Below are 20561 nucleotides of genomic sequence, written 5' to 3' on the forward strand. Positions count from 1 at the left end.
TTGACATGTATAAATCATACTGTGTCCATTTGAAAGGGACATGGTCTTAAAACCCTAGGAAACCACCTAGTTTGCATGACATCGTGATGTGGCCTTCATTCCTTTTACAGGCGCAACAGGTGGTCTACCTATCCAGATGCGGGTTTTCTCGCCTATTGACTTGCACGCATGTTAGAGTCCTCGCACGCATGTTAGAGTCCTTGGTCCGTGTTTCAAGACGGGTTGAATGGAGCCCCCAAGCTGACGATAGTAGCGCACGAGTGTCGACACGCTGTGCTGGTGCGCGCTGCCATTTCATGGGTACAAGATTCTGTACCCAGGAAAGACGATGCACGAGCAGAATCAGGCTCAAATCTGTGTAACTTTCTCAAACCACTTATAATTATTACGAAGAAGCCATCAATTCCAAATTAATCCAATAAATAAACAAAAAAACCACCTCCGTCGCAGTTGGAATGGAAATACCTTTAATACAAAAAGGGCATAAAACTACTCTCAAATCTTACTAGACTACTCTTCCAAATGCCTAACATTTAGAGGGTAAAAAAAAAAAAAAAAAACTATGCAGAGTTGCTCGGTCATGTAGTTTGATTCTTTTACAAAGTATAGCAGGAAAAATACGTCGTTTATGACTCATTATTCCGCTGGTCTGGACAAGGAAGCTCCACAGCTTCATACGTGATCAGCCTTCACCAAGGACTCCAGAATGGAATGGTTGTTTCAACAAGTATCTTCTATATTGAAGGTTCCTTGAGGTGGTGCTCAAGGTTTCGCAGCACAATGCGAGAAAAGGTTTTGACTTCAAATGGAGCAGTTGCTGATGCAGCAGCAGTACGAAGAGAACGTGCAGCTCCAATAGTTTGCATGAGGCCTGCATGGTGTGTAGCGTGTCGCCCACCAGGAATGGTGAACTGCAATCAAGAGATCATATTCCACCAGTAAGAGTCTAAAATACATATAAAATGCACAAGAGAGAGAAGCTTATGTTATCATTACCTGTAGAAGAGCAAATGCAGCACATGCCTTGAGTGTCGTACAGGGATTTTTTAGCATGTTAATAAATCTTCCAATTTCAGCTCCACTAGGGGGAAAAAAAGGAAAGAGATTAATAAGCAAGTGAAGGAAAAGAAGTAATTGGTAACTGGGCATTGAATTTAGGATGACAAAAGGATCCATACAGAAAGTTAACAAGAAGTCCAGAATACTGATCAAGGAAGCACGCAATAGTGGCCATCAAAATACAAATTAGAGCTACTTTGAAAACTATGTTATGGAATCAAGACGTTCTTTGCACTGTTTTCCGATTCCACAATTGTTTGCAACACAGTTTTCTAATGTGGGATCTATACTAATCATAAATGTAAAGAAAGAAGTACAGCTTTAGGAAATTGGAAATTTTGTCAGGTACAGTTTAACGATAATTGATAACACTGAAGAAACAAGAAGTGAAAATTACACATTAAGATGGATCAAGCCACACATGGGGATAGAAGACCAGCCTCAGAATATACAAAACAGTCGACCCCCCAGGAATTTGATGAAAATATAAAAAGAACACATGCTGGGTATGCTAACATGAAAGCCAATCAATTGAAACTTCAACCAGGGAGGGAGGGAGGGAGGGAGGGAGATAGAGAGAGAGAAGGAGAGAGAGAGAGAGAGAGAGAGAGATGATATAGGTTGCAAGGATGAGAACCTGCATCTTAAATGGCCTGCTTCTTGGATGCGAGCTCTTTCTGTCACTAGTGCCAATGCCGCTGGAGCAGATGATGCAGAAGTAGTAGAAAATGTATGTCGATCAGAAAATGTACGGACAAAATCATGAATTTTCTTTAATGCTGCACTTCGAGCATCATGTAAATTCACACTCTTTGAATTGCCTTCTGACGAACTCCCTATTAATGCAAATTCATCCATTCTGCATGAAAGAGAAATCATAAGGCAGCAACACGTATTATCTTTCAATAGCACTTTTTACCCCAGCAAGGAGATGAAATATAACATACGTTATTTTGACTATTCAAAAATCCTTATCCAACAACCATTCAAGAACTTAAAATAATTCACTATTTTGCTGGAAAGAAGCAATGCAGTTGCAAGTAAAACCCTAAACCCAAAACTTAAAAAATTTATGTTTGGATCCAGATATAACTTATGTTTAAATTTAATTTTATTCGAGATGGACAAAATCGATCATTCAGATCGAACAGAATTTTGTCATATCTAAGTGACATGTCAATCTGTGCAATGATTTAAATTTCAATGGGATCCGTATGTTTTGGAAAAGGAAAAAGAAAAAGGTCAGAAAGGTAATTGGCGGAGTTGACCCAGATCTGTCAAAACAAAAGAATCTCTCTTTCCTTCTAGATAACTTGATCGATCGATCGTGCGTACAAAACAAATGGAAACCCAGAATTCCAGTGACCAGAAAAGTTACAGTTGGTGGTGTACTGAACTAGATAAATTACTTGGGAGTTGGAACCCATTTTTCTCCTTTTGATTATCTCTTCAACAAAAATGGTTTTCTTTGCTAAAAACAAGTATCTCTCTTATCACCACGTTCATCTTCGTTTACAGTTTCATCATCCCTGTAGCCTTCTGTGTCCCTTTCATAGTTCTGCACGGTACCCTCTCCTCTCGTCATTTACTCGACTTATCGTATAATTATTACTTGTTTTTATTTGTTTTAATTTATCACGTATTAGTGTTTAATGTCCTTGTGATCTCTATTTTTTGTTTAATTTTCATTGTCGTTTGATCAGATGAGAATAGATTGTTGGTGGGTTTCTGGTTGTGGAAGACTGAGGGTGTTTATCATCTGATTCATTTCATTTACTGATATGCAATCAGTTGATTTGGTTCCATTTTTTAGACTGTAAAATTGATTTTGAAGAAATGGGTTCTTTATTTGCCTCTGCCAAATTAGACTACTAGGAAACCACCAAGGAGGGATAAAAGTGCAAATTGGAGTGATGCATGATTGTTGGATCTTACTTCTTTGGATTGTGAATGTATTCATGCATTTACCTTTCTTGATTATTTGGTAAGAATTGAAACCGAGCAACATTGACATGAGAATTTCCTCATATATATCATTCAGAACTTTCTTCCAAGTCTTTAGGTAGCATTGTTGCGTTAGTGTCCAACCTGGCTACATCTCTCTTCAGTAGAGTATGCAGACAGTTGACACAGAGGTGAGATTGGATTTGCGAACGTCATATGCAATGGCTTGTGATCCATACATGGTGGAAATAAGCAGATATTAAGTTACCTTGATCCCCAATTGAAAGTCAGAAACTACATAATGTATGATGAAACCTTGACTTGTTTACACTTCTTAGTTGTGGGATGTGAGCAAGAGTGTGAAGATAAGATCTTGGCCCAGGTGTGTCTGTGACTGTGAGGCAGCAGATTACTTCTTTCCCACAAACCAAAGTGAGTGAGCAGTGAATTTTGCTCTTTATATTAGGCTACTAAATTCTTAGGGAGATCTTTGAAGGAAACATATTGTCAAGATTCTCTTTTTTCTGTTTTCTAAATTTTGTTTATACATATTCCTTATGTGAAACAAATCTTGATTCATACTTAATCTTCCTTCCAGACAATAGCATGCTTTTGCAAATCCCATAGAAGGAAATATCGTTCTTCTATCTTCAACAATCTGAATAACAAAACACAACTGACTACACTAACTTTTTTATGTGCTTTGGCTGCAGGCATTGGCGATAAATGCACTAATCGAGGACTCACACATTTCACTGAATTTCTAAGCAATTGGTCTGGTTCTGAAGGATATTGCATGTATGCTATTATATTAATTGTTATGACTGAAAAAGTAGAATTACTTAGCTGGTGTATCAGACGGCTAATAATCCTGAACCTAACCCAGGCATCTAGCCTACCCCTGTAGCTGTTCCTGGGCCTTCGTGACTCAATTTAGGGTGCTCCTACCAGTGGGAGTCCATTCCTGACCTCTGGGTCAAAAAATATGCAGTATATATCTTGTTTGTTCTTTTATGAGTGTCTTGGAACCCAGTTAGTTGAATTTATTACTATGAAAAACTCCCTGTATATGATAAATACCTGGTTACTCACCAGATAATTTGGCCTTGGCCATCAAAGTGATAGAATTTGTATTCGTTTGTCCGTGACCATGCTTATAGATCATAGAACTAAATGTTTTATGGCGAAAAATGTTGTCAAAGACTTGATTATGCATGTAATTTTGTAAGTGATGGATTCAACGCTAGTATTCTTCCAAAAATATGTTTCTTTGCACTTATATTCCCTTGTTCATGCTGGTATTGCGAACAAAATTTAGTATAACAATGTTGGGACTTTTACTTTGCAGAGAAATTGGAAATGGATCATGGGATTCTTGGACCATGCCCCTTCTCGAGCAGGTGAAACTTCAACTCTGTTTGAAGGGTATGTCATCCTTGTTATCACTTACATCTAATGAGTTAGTTTTTGTATTGTTGTGCTTGCAGACAGAAATTGCTTGTAAGCAGGTGGTTACGCTGTTCGGTACCAGGACTTTATATTGCTTTTTTTTTTCCCCAGTTTGAGGTTTGAATTTGTTTTCCAAAAATATTTTCCTTCTGATTAACAGGTGAAGAAAATTGATGAATTAAGTGACGGCTACAATATAGTTGGACTTTCTCAGGTGATTTGAATGGCTTGAAATTTTAGTTGTTTTCTACTTCGCGATATTCTTTTACTTTAGTATGGAAAAAATGTATTTGTTGTCCATTTGGGTCCTGTGTGTATGTCTATGGTGGTAGGCGTGGATGTGCATTTAGATGTCTATGCGGCAATTGATCAGAATCATCTCTCTCTCTCTCTCTGCATATTTTCTTTTCATTTTGATGGTTTAATTAACATTTTACAAAACAATCATGCTTCACACTTCACAGGGTAACCTGATTGGACGTGGGTTAATTGAATTGTGCGATGGAGGACCTCCGGTAAGAACTACCTTGTAAACACTATTATTATGTTTTCCACTGACTTCTAAACATTCATAATAATCCTTCAGTACCATTTGTCTCATCTTTTTGACGCAAAACATCGTTTGATTTTTCCATACCTGCACATAAAAGGTTGCATTGACATCTATTCTACTTGAGACAGGTAGAAAATTAGAGACAAAAGGTGATAGTACAACATGCATTTGGAGACCTCCCTAAGTTTCTTAATAGACTGTGTATATAGTATATACTCTTATCTAATTACTTCCAGAGAGGGTCGGTAAGTTGAGCTCCAAATCAAACTAGGGTGCAGCTCCAACCCCAGTTTCTGCTACTCCCAGCCTAAAACAAAATAATAAAATAATTAGAATATTGTGTACTTAACAGCCAAACCGTCCCTTTGAATATGCGGAATGACTTTATTCCAAAATTTTGTATTTTCTGTTTAAGTTACTTCTCTATTTGAAGGTAGTGGTTTTTCTCCATTATCGGCTGTATTTCGAATAATAATGAATGGAAAATGTTTCAATTAATTTTAAGAAAGTGCATAGGTTTTGGTTGTTGGGTATTGTTAGTAGTAATTTGTAGCATGATGGTAAATTTTTTGTTGGTAACCAGGTTAAGAATTTCGTATCACTTGGAGGTCCTCATGCGGGCACTGCTTCGGTTCCATTTTGTGGGGTAAGTGCTCTTTCCAAATTTACCTAGTTTATTCCAACTAATTTCTCTTATAGATTCACGTAGCTAACCCCAAATTGTTTGGGATTGGGGGCTTTGATGATGATGTTTGAGACTCTCATTTGCATTTTGGTTTAACATGTTCTGTTTCAGCAGTCTGGGTTGATTTGCTTACTCGTGGACACATTGATAAAGTTAGAGATCTATAGCAACTATGTTCAGGTAAATATATTCTTGAGTTTGCAAGTCTGTAATCTTCCATTCTGTTTCCGTGATACCGCACACACTTGCATCCTTCTTTTCTTTGTGGCATTTTGTATTGGTTGGAATTTAATCTACTTGCGATGGTTTTGCAGGAACACTTAGCTCCAAGTGGTTATCTTAAAATTCCAACAGTGAGTATATTACTTTAATTGGCTCCGGTTGGTTGAGTCATTCGCTCATACTGACATACTTTGGAGTACTTATCAAGTCTTTCTTACACAACTCACCCCCTTTCTCTCTCTCTCTCTCGTTCATGTGGAATCAATTAGTTATCGACACTTACAAATGTATCAATGTTCAAATGGCTATGGATTTGATTTCTTGTTTCCTTTGCATGCATGTAGAAGAATTTGGAAATTGTTTAGTACGTTGCTTGAACTGCTTTTATCATTATCTAGGATATTTCAAACTATATCGAAGGGTGCAAGTTTCTACCGAAGCTTAATAATGAAGTCGTTTCAGAGAGAAATTCCACTTATAAGGAACGGCTTGCTGGCATTGAGAATTTAGTGCTTATCATGGTGAGTTAGAGAGTTCCTCTCTTTTTTTCTTTAACATTTCTTACATAGTTGGGATTGTGTAAATGCAATAAAGTCTCAGAACTTTGGTGCTGATTACTCTTGTTTCATTGCATACTTTATCAGTTCGAGCAGGATACGATTTTAATACCTAAGGAAACCTCCTGGTTTGGGTATTATCCAGATGGAGCCTTTAATCCTGTTTTAACTGTAAAAGAGGTAATTTTTTTCCCATTGCAAGTTTGCAACCAATGACAGAACTTAATCTTTGTTATCGTATTAAACTCTCCGCAGACGAAGCTCTACAAAGAGAATTGGATTGGTTTGAGAACCCTGGACGAAGCTGGGAAAGTTAAATTCATAAACGTCACGGGGAATCATCTCGATATCTCTAAAGGCGATATGAAGAAGTATGTTGTACCTTACTTGGCAGATCAAGCACCAGCACCCTCAACCCAGTCAATGGCAACGACATCATCTTCATCCTACCGATCACTTTCATATATCTGGAGCCTTCTCACCAAGCTCACTGATCTCACAGGGGATCAACCTTGGTTTCATGTTGTGTACTGAATTAAGTACCAATACTGCTGTGCATTCAAAAGAAAGAGCGTAACCGTATTTTCTCAATTTGTTGTGCCATTTTTCATGACGGATCTTCACACGGCGAATATACAATATGTGAGAACATTGGCTTCGCGGCCATGGCGTTAATGTATGAGAGTGTTTTGTTAGGCTTCTCCTTTTGTCTTTGTATAACATTTTTAGTGTTTTTTTACTCCCGTTGTGTGATGATCATGCTGGCTCTTGACATGTATAAAGTATATTCCAGATCTGATTCAAGTTTCTGCCAAAGCTTGATGATGAAATCATTCATAAGATAGTGTCATTGCATGCCGTGTCCATTTGAAAGGGACATGGCCTTAAAACCCTAGGAAACCACCTAGTTTGCATGACATCGTGATGTGGCCTTCATTCCTTTTGCAGGCGCAACAGGTGGTCTACCTATCCAGATGCGGGTTTTCTCGCCTATTGACTCGGACGCATGTTAGAGTCCTTGGTCCCTGTTTCAAGACGGGTCGAATGGAGCCCCCAAGCTGACGATAGTAGCGCACGAGTGTCAACACGCTGTGCTGGTGCGCGCTGCCATTTCATGGGTACAAGATTCTGTACCCAGGAAAGACGATGCACGAGCAGAATCAAGCTCAAATCTGTGTAACTTTCTCAAACATTAATTGTTGTCGGACCAGATTGAAGTCTCAAGCATCATCCACTTATAATTATTACGAAGAAGCCATCAATTCCAAATTAATCCAATAAATAAACAAAAAAACCACCTCCGTCGCAGTTGGAATGGAAATACCTTTAATACAAAAAGGGAATAAAACTACTCTCAAATCTTACTAGACAACTCTTCCAAATGCCTAACATTTAGAGGGTAAAAAAAAAAACTATGCAGAGTTGCTCGGTCATGTAGTTTGATTCTTTTACAAAGTATAGCAGGAAAAATACGTCGTTTATGACTCATTATTCCGCTGGTCTGGACAAGGAAGCTCCACAGCTTCATACGTGATCAGCCTTCACCAAGGACTCCAGAATGGAATGGTTGTTTCAACAAGTATCTTCTATATTGAAGGTTCCTTGAGGTGGTGCTCAAGGTTTCGCAGCACAATGCGAGAAAAGGTTTTGACTTCAAATGGAGCAGTTGCTGATGCAGCAGCAGTACGAAGAGAACGTGCAGCTCCAATAGTTTGCATGAGGCCTGCATGGTGCGTAGCGTGTCGCCCACCAGGAATGGTGAACTGCAATCAAGAGATCATATTCCACCAGTAAGAGTCTAAAATACATATAAAATGCACAAGAGAGAGAAGCTTATGTTATCATTACCTGTAGAAGAGCAAATGCAGCACATGCCTTGAGTGTCGTACAGGGATTTTTTAGCATGTTAATAAATCTTCCAATTTCAGCTCCACTAGAGGGGGAAAAAAAGAAAAGAGATTAATAAGCAAGTGAAGGAAAAGAAGTAATTGGTAACCGGGCATTGAATTTAGGATGACAAAAGGATCCATACAGAAAGTTAACAAGAAGTCCAGAATACTGATCAAGGAAGCACGCAATAGTGGCCATCAAAATACAAATTAGAGCTACTTTGAAAACTATGTTCTGGAATCAAGACGTTCTTTGCACCGTTTTCCGATTCCACAATTGTTTGCAACACAGTTTTCTAATGTGGGATCTATACTAATCATAAATGTAAAGAAAGAAGTACAGCTTTAGGAAATTGGAAATTTTGTCAGGTACAGTTTAACGATAATTGATAACACTGAAGAAACAAGAAGTGAAAATTACACATTAAGATGGATCAAGCCACACATGGGGATAGAAGACCAGCCTCAGAATATACAAAACAGTCGACCCCCCAGGAATTTGATGAAAATATAAAAAGAACACATGCTGGGTATGCTAACATGAAAGCCAATCAATTACTTCAACCAGGGAGGGAGGGAGATAGAGAGAGAGGAGGAGAGAGAGAGAGAGAGAGATGATATAGGTTGCAAGGATGAGAACCTGCATCTTAAATGACCTGCTTCTTGGATGCGAGCTCTTTCTGTCACTAGTGCCAATGCCGCTGGAGCAGATGATGCAGAAGTAGTAGAAAATGTATGTCGATCAGAAAATGTACGGACAAAATCATGAATTTTCTTTAATGCTGCACTTCGAGCATCATGTAAATTCACACTCTTTGAATTGCCTTCTGACGAACTCCCTATTAATGCAAATTCATCCATTCTGCATGAAAGAGAAATCATAAGGCAGCAACACGTATTATCTTTCAATAGCACTTTTTACCCCAGCAAGGAGATGAAATATAACATACGTTATTTTGACTATTCAAAAATCCTTATCCAACAACCATTCAAGAACTTAAAATAATTCACTATTTTGCTGGAAAGAAGCAATGCAGTTGCAAGTAAAACCCTAAACCCAAAACTTAAAATAATTTCACTATTTTACTGGAAGATGCAATGAAGTCACAAGTTGAAGGCATTGCCTGCAATAAAATGAACATGAGCTTTGATGCAGCTTTCCCTTCTCTGTGATGTGATCAAGATGAATTTAGGGTTTAGAGTGGCAATTTGAAAGTTCTAAGCCAAATTTACTATGTCTTCCTTCCAATTAGATTGCCGCCCTAGTGGAATCCGTCCCCTTACAAGCCAATTATTTTACCTAGCAAAGTTCCTACCAACCTCAAGAAAAAAAAAAAAAAAAAAAAAAAAAGAGGATGCAATGAGAAGGATCCCGAACTAACCAGTTGCGTAAAAGCCACTTCTCAGTGAAGGGCATCAACACCATAAGGTGGCCCGCTTAGTATGACAGACCAAAAAATTACCAGAAATATCTCTCAAGCGCTAATTTACTTTCCATTTACAAAAGACAGGAATTACTACATAAGTACATTTATAGAGGCAAGTCTCACAAGTATTTATAAAGGAACTTAACAGAGAGAATACGTCAAATGAGCTAAAATCCACAATTAGCTGTAACCAAGTACCTCCCATCAAACATGTATGCCAATGCCAAGGCAGCCATGAAGCGTGCCATCTTTGATACTGATGATGAACATAGATGAACAAGTGCTGAGACTCCCCCTTCCTCCACAATACGAAGGGCATTAGCAGGGTTGAAAGCAAGATTCCACAGAGCTCCTGCTGCAGTTTCATGAACATCCTGGAAGTGAAGAAACCATTAAGCTCGAATGAGGTTTAACTTCCAAGGACAAAAGATTAACAGAAATTTTGCATAAAACCAGGAAGTAGTCATGGACTTATATAAGAGTATCCATATGCAAAGGCTGAATACACAAGTTTCTCATTTGCATGTGAAGTCATAGGAAGATTCAAATCGAGGAAAAATGACGCCACAAAAACAGAATACAGGAAATCAAGTGATGCACTAGATAAGGTTTCCATGCACCTGTTTCATGGGTGCGAATACATAAAAGCCTTTCTGATGTGCTCCTCATGGTTAAAAATAAAAACATAATGTTATCACTAACTTAATCAATGGCTTTCCAAAAATGACACCGATCTTCCACTTATTTTTCACACCAGAGGCCACTATCTTTGTTGTTGAACCAGAGACACATTCCACCTATTTTGTTCTTCATTATTTTTTTTCTTTTTCTTTTTCTTTTTCTTTTTTTGTGGACGACACTTTTTATGGAGCAGACACACGTCAAATTCTTTATCTTATATGAGAAATAGTGAACCTATTTTGGATAATCTTCTTATCATTATATAGGTATCCCATTTTAAGAAAAGTTGGGGAATAGTATATAGAAATATAATTCAAAGGGAGGGAGGTCCTCAGGACAGCGGTAGGATCTTGGTTGTAAGAGGGATGTTTCTAGAATTCCATTTATTGAGAATGCAGCAGTTCTTCCCTAGTGGTCCATCATTTAACTATGTATGGGGGTTCTAAATGATAGAGAACAATAGAAGATGTATGGTCTCCAAAAGGAAAGATATAAAGTAATACCTTAAAAAGAGATGCAAGATTTCTAATCCCTTTGTGAAAATTCTTGACTAACAAATGACAAAGGGAAATAATTCAAGCTACAGTACCTAATATTGAAAACTTATACAGCATGCAACCAAATACATAGTAAGAAAAATATATGGACCAGATGAGAACACCCAATGAGAATTACCAATGTTCCAGTGGTATAAGTTACATTATACTCGCAACAATATTGAGTAGTACCATCAACCATGTACAGACTAAACTATCTTCTGAAGGCAACTGCCATAAGAAATTACTCACCTCAGCCTCAGAGCGTGCAAGAGCAATCAGAGGTGGAACACCTCCCTCCCGTCCAATAGCAATGCTAATAAGAAACCAATAAGCATTATAGCATTAATATTGACAACATAACAGACGAGTAAAAAAGCAATATTCTCCTAGCACTAAAATAAAAAGAGTATAATTCCAAGAACGGAGTGAAGATGAGCAAAAAATTAGTTTATGCTGACAGAATTTTCACCCAGAATAAATAAATAGCAAACAAGAAATTGCAAAGCAACGTGGGAGGTTAGGTACCTTTACTACTATTATAAAAGAAGAAAAACCCATATTAGTTGAATGGTCAGAAATTCACGATGAGCTGAAGGGTTATATACTTATATTCCAACATAGGTTTGTTTGGCAACTTAATTCCCATGAACTCGAGAATTTATATCCATACCTATTGGTTTCTGACACTGACAATCCCCAAAGAGCACCAGCAGCTCTCTCTTGAAGACCCGGGGAGGCATTTGAACATGATCGCGCAAGAACGACCTGAATAAACCACGTGAGATCAATGCCTTTGGCTTTCAGAAACATAAAACATACATCATAAACTCACAGAGTTATCATTTATCACAAAAAAAAAAATGGTTTCAAGCCTTCAAATAGAGTACAATTGTGGAAACTAAGTTGTTCGCAAGGTCAGCATATTTGACATATCACCGAAACATTTTATTGGTTATAGCAGAACTTTGAAACTGAAACCCTTTTTTGACAACTAGAGAGAAGCACGAGTAACCGGTAATTTAGTAAACTAAAAAATGAGATTACACCAATGACATATATCAAATAGTGAGTGCATCTTATGATATAATGCAATATAATACAAGAAGGAAATTTGACTGTTATTGGGAAGCCTATAGGTTCATGAAGCTTCTAATAGCATGGAGTTATCTGATAATAAAAGAGGCTTTGACTCAGCAAAATGCATATCGTACCAAGGCCTCAACACCACCAGCTGATGCAATGGCTTCTCGATTGCTATCATCAAAAGATAAATTCCAGAGTGCACCAGCAGCTTCTTGCCTGTTAGACAAGTAGACTGCATGTATCAAACAAAACCCTTCAAGGAGATAGTATCTTGCTGGTATAAACAAAAATTTTGACATTAGAAAAAAACAGATAAAAGTTATGGTCCATAAGATTCTGACTTTAAATAGTAACTGACAAGTGAATGGGAAATAGTATCTTGCTAGTATAAAAAAATTCTGGCCTATAGGATTTCGAACAAATATAAAAACTACTAGAAGTTAAGTACTGAATCGATACAACCTTCATGATTATAACCAGTAACTATAACATACTTTCCATCAATCACGTCATCCCTGGACCAAGTAACCAGAATTAAACAGGCAAGTTTCAGTAATTATTAACCTAGCTAAACGCAAATTATCATGGCTGACGGTGTGATTGGCTTGGTCTGTGATGATGTTGCCAAATGAATCCACCGAATAATATTTCTCTTTTAACACACAAATTTTCTACCATGGCGACTAAGGAAAATGGTTATTAAATTTGGTTTTCATTTCTACTGAACATGACTGAGCAGAATGTAGCAAAAATACTTTGTCAATCTAAAGCAAAAGTGTAAAACAACTATGTTTCTAATGTCAATTGCATAACATTTAGTTCTATGCCGGCAAAGACAGAAAACAGATTCCCACTATCTCCACTCCAGGCCCTTCTTTAAGTACTAAAACCATCTATCTATTTTGTGGAGAATATGTTGAAAGATGATAACTTTTTATTTAAAATGTTTGCAACAATAGCACAACAAAAATTTGAATTTTATATTAAAAGGAAGCCCCAATGTGGTTTTATCTGCTACGCAGGTTTACACAGTTGTGGAAGCAGATTCTGCACATTATCACTCGAGAAGGCCCTGATCCAAAATTTATGGGGTTGGATATCTAAAGTAGAAATTAGGATTCATGATAGACTACCTGACACCTTCATGGGGAGTACGAGTAAGTTGAACAAGGGCTTCAAGAGCACCTGCTTCTTGTCCAACAGCAGCATTGTTATTGTTGCTATCTCCATGTGCAGCCAAATTAGCCAAGGCACGAGCAGCCTGGAATAAGAAGCAATTATTTTTTAAGGACTCAAGGTATAATCTCTAAACGCTGAGGAAGAAGGCATTCTAAAGCAGAAGATAGTAAAACTAATTTTACTACTCGTCCATACGACAAATGAACAAAAGCATTAACTTTGGACCACCCCCATTGAATTACACTGCAACTGTGCCCCTCATCATAGCTGGTGACTCCAAGTAGGTGTTCCAGTCCAAAAAACACAAAAGGAGGGATGCACGTGAGAAAAACCAAATTGGAATTTTAAACTTCCAGACTTGGCTCGCGAAAGAATTCCTCTGATCAAACTATGCTTGAACTCGATTTGAAGCTTAAGAGCGCTTTGCTAAATCACGAGCTCGATTCAGGGCAAAACATGGCTTAATTAATAAAAGCACCAATTTTCGATCTTACCATCTTTTGATACTATCATAACCTACATGTGCTCCATACCCAATCCTTTTCTAGGCTTGATTACCTCTAAGTGCTTGCCTCAACAATAGAGGCCTCCCTCTCAACTTGCACTGACCTGCAGTGGCCAGTGGGTGAAGATGTTACACATTTATCTGACAAGTGAGCGAGCAAATGGTGGGCTGCATTGTGGATGTCAGCTTAAAGTAGCTTGGCCATTAGTCAACCGGAATGGTAATGTTGAATTGATTTTAGACTACCAATGATTTTATGATGTATTAAGGAACCAAACTTCCAGCTGTTTGCGTTTAGCTTGTAGAGCGTATCAAGCTTGAACCAAGAATCAAGATTGGATCATTTCAGTTATTGTGTGAGCTGAGCTTGAATAGCTAACGAGAATAACTGTTTGTTGCCAGCCCAAACAAGCCTCCAACACAATGCAGTTTCTCATGCCAAATAACCAATGATCTGGTGCACTCTAATCAAGGAAACTGATGCAGATGGAAATATTTCTGATAAATATTTTATTTTGGTATTTTAGGAAATCAATTGTTTGTAAATCAATTAGTATTATTTTTTAGGAGTCTAGTATCTTTTTAAGTATTTGTTTCTTGTTAGAATTGTTTAGGGTTTGATTAGGATTTCGTTTAGTTTACTATTTAAGGTTGTAAGTTGTAACACTCATTGAGGAAGGGAGTTTTGAGATGAATAAAAATTAAGAGACAATAGTCTTTTTCCAATTCTTTGGTATTCATTCGAATCAACAAAGTATTGAAGTCTTAAATCTGGTATTCGTGTGTCGAATCAATAGATTTAAGTAGACTTGTTCCTGGTATTCGTATATCGAATCAACAGGTCCAAGTACGCGTTCTTCCCCCCACGTCGTGCTGCATCAGTTGGTATCGGAGCTTTGCACATTCCTAGTCATGCCGCCAAGGAGAAAAGTTGCCGCAAATCAAGCAACTTTGGAGAAGGTGTATGCAAGGGATGATGCATATTTAGTTCAACGATTCGAACAGTTGGAAGGTCGATTTATGAGAAAGTTGGAGTTATTTGTGCAACGGTTAGAGGCCTCGTTGCATCTACACTAACAAACTCATCACCAAATCTGCAGAAGGCAGACGAGGCCGAATCTGACGAAGTCTTCGCTAACCCTTTTTGGGGACGATGGTGCAAGAGAAATGAGACAAATCAAAAATCCTTATCCAAGATGGTGGGATATAGGATTACCAGTCTATGACAATTATTTGGAGATCGAGGAAGGATTGGATGCACCATCAACGCCAATCTTTAATGAAGAGGAACAAGAAGTGATAGTTTTATCCAAGCCCTTTTTGGAGTTCGCGGATGAACAAGGTGAGCCAATTTTTGATGTTTATCCAGATGAATCAAATTTTTTGGTGCAAGAAGATATTAAAGAAGAATTAAGGGAGGATAAATCGGACATCATTCAAGTATTAAATCCTGATAATCTTTTGATGCCTGTTGAATTCGTTGATTTTGTTATTCCAGAAATACTTGAAAAACCACATAGAGAGAACTTTTTGTTGATGTTGTTTCCAAACTTATTCAAGAGTTCAAAGTGGTTTCATATATTGGGTACAAGGATGGTGATCAAGAAATCAAACGATTTTCTATTACAAGTCTTCAAAACTCGAGGTCGAGTTTTCTCCAACGAAGGGAGAATGATGCAAATGGAAATATTTCTGATAAATATTTTATTTTGGTATTTTAGGAAATCAATTGTTTGTAAATCAATTAGTATTATTTTTTAGGAGTCTAGTATCTTTTTAAGTATTTGTTTCCTGCTATAATTGTTTAGGGTTTGATTAGGATTTCGTTTAATTTACTATTTAAGGTTGTAACACTCATTGAGGAAGGGAGTTTTGAGATGAATAAAAATTAAGAGACAATAGTCTTTTTCCAATTCTTTGGTATTCATTCGAATCAACAAAGTATGGAAGTCTTAAATCTGGTATTCGTGTGTCAAATCAACAGATTTAAGTAGACTTGTTCCTGGTATTCGTATATCGAATCAACAGGTCCAAGTAGGTGTTCTTTCCACCACGCCGCACTGCATCAGAAACATAGACCTCCAGGCTCCAAGATATCAATGAGGACACAAAAAATACCAAAACATTATCACATTTTTAGGAATTTATCAGCATAATTTTCTAAAATTCATCAATAATTAAAATTTAAAAAAAAAAAAAACACACTCTCCTAATAGTTGAGAATGCACCTATATAAACTTTTTGAGAAGTCAAATAATATGTTCTAGCAAAAACTGAGCTCCAGTCACATTGTATTTCTGGATAATGGAAAAAGATATCTCCAAGATAATCTCTTGAATTTGAATATTGTATGGTGCTTCTGATAGGAAAAAAATTCCTTCCAGAAAGTAGAACTACCTGTTCTTGCACTCCCTCAAACTTGCAGTTACGAGCAAGCAACACCAAAGCACGAACACCACCTGCCAATGCAACCTCCAAACTACACTTGTCATCAGCTGCCAAATTGGCCAATGCACCAGCTGCACGTTCCTGACAGAAGGATAATGTGAAACAAACAAAGATCGTAAGTTTTCATAAAACACTAACCCCGATTCAGACATATTATCGTAACACGAATAGAGAAGCATGTGATCAGAATCTAGAGCATGCTGTCCAAGAATGTACCAGAACTCCATCACCACCAGAAGACCATTTGAATATAAGATCCACTAACGCTTTAACTCCACCAGCTTCGGCAATGGCACCCTGATAAGTTACGGGGAAAGCAAAGCCAAAATTACAAGTTATTCACAGCAGGAAATGAGAGCATTGATCATGTGATTATTATATTTAGTTCAACCTTGTGCTCTTCTCCAACTGAGAGATTCCACAGTCCTCCAGCAGCTTCTTCAGCAACCAACCTGTTCATTGACTTTGCTAACCCAGCAAGGATATTGATTCCACCTTCTTCTGCAACAGCTTTTGCAACATGGGCATTTACAGACAAGTTTGCTATAGCCTGCAAAGTTTGGTAAACCCAAGCACGTAAATCCAAATCTTTTTGTTTAATATCAACCTTTTTATCTATTGGATTTTAGCCAATGACATTTACAGCAAACTAAATATAGCTACAGAACTAAAGCCTGCATCTTCTAAGACAAAGCCAACCAAAAGCTTGATTACGCATTGATAAATATTGTTTGAAAATTATTCCATAAATTATTCCATAAATTATTCATGTGGCAAAACAAAGAACAGAGGAAATATATTATGCAGCTGACTGTAAATCCATTGGAGTTAAGAGCTTTGATGAGCTAAGAAGTCTAAGAAGAATGACAGGTCAAACAGTAATTCAGCGATAAACACATCATTATGTTCTGCCAAATGAATATTACCTTAGCAGCCTCAGACTGAAGACCCTCCCGCCAAGATTTTGCAAGATTCAGAAGGAGGCGAATCCCACCGTCTCTCATTACAGCTTCAGCCCTTCCACAATCTATGCTAGCATTCTCATCGTCAATGACGACAAAAGTTGCAAGGCCAGTGGCTGCCCTCTCTTGAACATCCTCCTGTGAGCTCCGCGTTAAGCTGAGTAACAATGCTGCACCCTGCTTTAGCCAGAAGTCATCCATACCTCGTGGATTGCTCTCAGCAATACGAAGAAGTGTATGAGATAAGATCCATTCAAGCCAAGTCACAATATCATCCATGTTTCTATCCTTGGTTTTTGAATGCCTCCAGTCTATAAACACATTTTTCCCATTCTTTGTAGAATCGACAAATAAAGAAGCTAGTCCCTTGAAAATGTCAGTAAAGAGAGCAAGGAACAACTTGCCTTTAGTCCTACCCAAAGTAAAACCTGGATCGTCTTCAAGAAAATTACAATTTAAAGCACACAAAACCTTCAAGCTCTGTGATGAAGATAATAATTTGGAGACAGCACCTGGACCAATATCAGTTCTAGACACATCCAACCCAGTCAACTTTGGCAGCTTATGCCAAAGATTAGAAACAACACCCCACTTCATATTTGATGTTCCTGCAACTGAGAGGAAACGGACTGACAACACATTTCCCAACGCCCCCTCATCCACATTTAGACAGTCCAAAAAACCTATATCAGCCAAATTCGGACAATGCTTGGCCAAAGCATTAATGGCATCGCCATGAATATCCCTAATTCCAGACAATCTAAGCTTCTTTAATTTGGGACAGCAAAAGGCTACAGCTTTTATAGCATCGCCAGTGATCCTCTCGCAGAAGTCTGGACCAAGTTGGAGACTCTGAAGTTCCTCGTGTCGAGCCACAATCACAGATAGAGTAGCATCTGTTACCTTTCTGCAGTAGTCACCACTTATTTCATTCAAATTCCTCGCTTGAAGATACATTATTGAATCAGCAGACTCTGCCCCGCGGAACCTGAGCTTCCAAAGATTTGCACACCTAGAAGCAAGTGTAACCGCCATGGAAGCATCACATTTGTGTGCACGAAGATCTAACGAACTCCACAAGCATGGAGAAGCACCGAGAGCCCTCCACGTCCTACATGTTGATGACAAGCTTGCCCGATCGCGATAATTAAGAGACAAAAACAGCTGAATCACAGAGTCATCAGGCAAACTAGTCCAATCAACAACCCCATTCCTCTCTGAGCCTAAAACCTCATTTTCAACTTCAGGGTAACAAGGCAAAGCCACCTTCGCCCTAGTCGTCACTCTCCTCCGCACCCTACGAGTCATATCTCAATCACAACCGCCCAAAAAACTAACTCTTACAAAGAGCGAAGGACCATAAGAACCATAAACTTTAGCCAGTCTTGAAACCCAAATCAATTAACACAGAATCCCAGAAATCAATACTTGTTCACCCTAACATCCCAAACCACAAATACCACCGAAACTTCATGTACCGCATAGAAATTTTAAAAAAAAAATCCAAATATACAAGAATCCAAACCCACAGATATCGAAAACCCCGATATAATCTTGAACTATAAACGCATTACAGGGAAATCAATTAATGGCTGTTACCAAAGTTTGACAGCTCAGGCTTTGTGGGTTTGTCTGTAGTCCCCTAAATCTTCGAACTTTCACGATAAATCACTAATCTTGAAACGAGAATTCCATTCAGACAGAAAGAGCTTGAATTGATTAGATAGGGACCAAGAAATAGTGAAAGGAATGAGAGGACACAAAGCTGGAGAAAGAGTCAGACAGAATTCAAGTAAGGTTATGACGATTGATACATGGATTCAAAAACCCTCAAAAGCATGTGCCGACCTCTCTCTCCCCAGTAACCTCTTATGTCTTGGGAACCAAATGCAAGAAACAAGAGAGAGAGGGAGATGGGATTTTGTATGTAGAGGAATAAGAAATACGTACGGGGAAGGAAATTGGAATTACAGCAACTGCAAATGTAATGTTTAAGGTATTAAGGAGGGAACTACGTCTACACAGCTCATGAGACGGAACATCACATGGATTATTCACCCCTCCGTTTTGTATATATACATATATTCAATATATGAGTATAACACACAATATGCTTTGTAGGAATGAAAGGTTGTTCGATTGACAATGTGTTTTGTACCAATGAAAGGTGGCTCGATCGACAACCAATTGAGTTACATATATGTACGTGCAAAATTCGATTCTAAAAATATTTTCTCCAAAATATAATGCATGTTTATTGGGACAATAGGAATCTGGAATTTTTAATTTCAAAATTAATCTATTTTCATGGAAGTTATATTTTATACTTTTCAATACTAATTCATGATACAATTCCCCGTTATTTTTTAAGTAAATTGAATATTTGATACTTAAATTATGTACATTATAAGTAACTTGACAAATTTTAAAGAATCGTGCGATACTAAACATACCTAACTAATCGTTTTTTTTTTAAATACCATGGGATGAACTAAATTATAAAAAATTTCCTCATTTTATCACAAACCTCTAGTTAATGTAAGGGTAATTATAGATTAATTATAACTACCTTCAAAAGCTATAACAAAGTATTGACATTAATTAATCTATATATATATATATATATATACACACTAGTAATCACACAAAAAGATGTATGTTACTTGTCCACCTTTGTTAGAGTTATTGGGCAAAGACATCATATTCTGACTTATTTATTTGTTTTTAGATTAGAATAGTCGGAAGTCTCTTTGAGACATGGGATAGTATATAAACGGAGGCTACAATTAGGTTTGACCACTAGTCAACAATACCCTAATCACATATTAAACGAATAATGTTGAGTAGTTGCAACCAATAAATCTTTAGATGATAATTTGTCAAATTTTAGGCAAATATGCTACTTACTAAGTCACATTGAAAAAAGAAATTAATATCATAACAATTCGATACATAATCGTTTTTCAAGTATGCATTAGGTAAAGTGGTAAACCATCAAGCCTACGAAATAACCCATAAATCACGCATGTCAAGCAAGTCTATAGAAAATTCACGCGTGACGCTCACGCCTTCGGAGAGAATTGAGCTATGTTGGGAGAGCATGAATAGCATACGGTAAAAAGGTATTTTTCGTCCCTCAATTATGGGGTGAGTTTAATTTTCATCCCTAAGCTTTTTTTTCTCTCCTATTTTCGTCCATCAACTATTGAAATGTACCATTTTCGTCATTAAAGTGAGATTGGGGTCGAGAAATGCTTGCGTGGCACGACGAAGAAATCTGATCTGACAAACAATAGGATGTCACGTAGAATTTTTCCGTCGACGGATTTATTCGAGGGACAAACGAGGTATTTTTTCATAGTTGGGGGATGAAAAAAAA

At 37.6% G+C, this 20561-nt stretch overlaps 3 protein-coding genes across 13 annotated transcripts; 1 reads left to right on the plus strand and 2 right to left on the minus strand.

Moving 5' to 3' along the window:
• Nucleotides 1–385: 385 nt before the first annotated feature.
• Nucleotides 386–2118, minus strand: LOC119982245 (protein ARABIDILLO 1-like). Its single transcript, XM_038825530.1, has 3 exons — nt 1697–2118; nt 997–1081; nt 386–911 (listed from the first exon to the last, which is right to left on the minus strand). The coding sequence occupies exons 1-3, from the start codon at nt 1936–1938 to the stop codon at nt 735–737; spliced, it is 504 nt and encodes a 167-aa protein (XP_038681458.1). The 5' UTR covers nt 1939–2118; the 3' UTR covers nt 386–734.
• A 259-nt stretch (nt 2119–2377) lies between these two features.
• LOC119982244 (palmitoyl-protein thioesterase 1-like) lies at nt 2378–7170 on the plus strand. 11 transcript variants are annotated; one of them, XM_038825519.1, is made up of 13 exons: nt 2378–2624; nt 3342–3435; nt 3717–3801; nt 4352–4403; nt 4491–4527; nt 4613–4666; nt 4917–4967; nt 5589–5651; nt 5802–5870; nt 6005–6043; nt 6311–6433; nt 6557–6649; nt 6725–7170. In XM_038825519.1, exons 4-13 carry the CDS (start codon nt 4363–4365, stop codon nt 7001–7003), a joined length of 849 nt encoding a protein of 282 aa, XP_038681447.1. In that variant the 5' UTR covers nt 2378–2624; nt 3342–3435; nt 3717–3801; nt 4352–4362; the 3' UTR covers nt 7004–7170. The 11 variants fall into 11 exon arrangements, with proteins under 11 accessions (XP_038681447.1, XP_038681445.1, XP_038681449.1 ...); XM_038825521.1 differs by having other exon boundaries at nt 2380–2624; nt 4491–4511; XM_038825517.1 differs by lacking the exon at nt 3342–3435 and having other exon boundaries at nt 2379–2624.
• Nucleotides 7171–7733: 563 nt separating this feature from the next.
• LOC119982241 (protein ARABIDILLO 1-like) lies at nt 7734–19239 on the minus strand. The gene is made up of 12 exons (XM_038825512.1): nt 17147–19239; nt 16612–16770; nt 16437–16517; nt 16170–16301; nt 13222–13349; nt 12217–12304; nt 11676–11770; nt 11255–11318; nt 9984–10159; nt 8999–9220; nt 8318–8402; nt 7734–8232 (listed from the first exon to the last, which is right to left on the minus strand). The coding sequence occupies exons 1-12, from the start codon at nt 18488–18490 to the stop codon at nt 8056–8058; spliced, it is 2751 nt and encodes a 916-aa protein (XP_038681440.1). The 5' UTR covers nt 18491–19239; the 3' UTR covers nt 7734–8055.
• Nucleotides 19240–20561: the final 1322 nt, after the last annotated feature.

The sequence above is a fragment of the Tripterygium wilfordii genome, chromosome 17 (genome assembly GCF_013401445.1).
Source record: "Tripterygium wilfordii isolate XIE 37 chromosome 17, ASM1340144v1, whole genome shotgun sequence".
NCBI classification, from domain to species: Eukaryota; Viridiplantae; Streptophyta; class Magnoliopsida; order Celastrales; family Celastraceae; genus Tripterygium; species Tripterygium wilfordii.

Coding starts and splice junctions, on each gene's coding strand:
- LOC119982241 (XM_038825512.1), bottom strand. CDS start 18,490: ATGACTCGTAGGGTGCGGAGGAGAGTGACGACTAGGGCGAAGGTGGCT. Junction 13,350..16,169: donor TTGAGGGAGTGCAAGAACAG/GTAGTTCTACTT, acceptor TTCTTATTCCAG/GCTGCTCGTGCCTTGGCTAA. Junction 8,233..8,317: donor CTGCATTTGCTCTTCTACAG/GTAATGATAACA, acceptor TCTTGATTGCAG/TTCACCATTCCTGGTGGGCG.
- LOC119982245 (XM_038825530.1), bottom strand. CDS start 1,938: ATGATTTCTCTTTCATGCAGAATGGATGAATTTGCATTAATAGGGAGT. Junction 1,082..1,696: donor GCAGGCCATTTAAGATGCAG/GTTCTCATCCTT, acceptor TTTTCCCCCTAG/TGGAGCTGAAATTGGAAGAT. Junction 912..996: donor CTGCATTTGCTCTTCTACAG/GTAATGATAACA, acceptor TCTTGATTGCAG/TTCACCATTCCTGGTGGGCG.
- LOC119982244 (XM_038825519.1), top strand. CDS start 4,363: ATGGATCATGGGATTCTTGGACCATGCCCCTTCTCGAGCAG. Junction 4,528..4,612: donor GCAGGTGGTTACGCTGTTCG/GTACCAGGACTT, acceptor TCTGATTAACAG/GTGAAGAAAATTGATGAATT. Junction 6,044..6,310: donor GTTATCTTAAAATTCCAACA/GTGAGTATATTA, acceptor ATCATTATCTAG/GATATTTCAAACTATATCGA.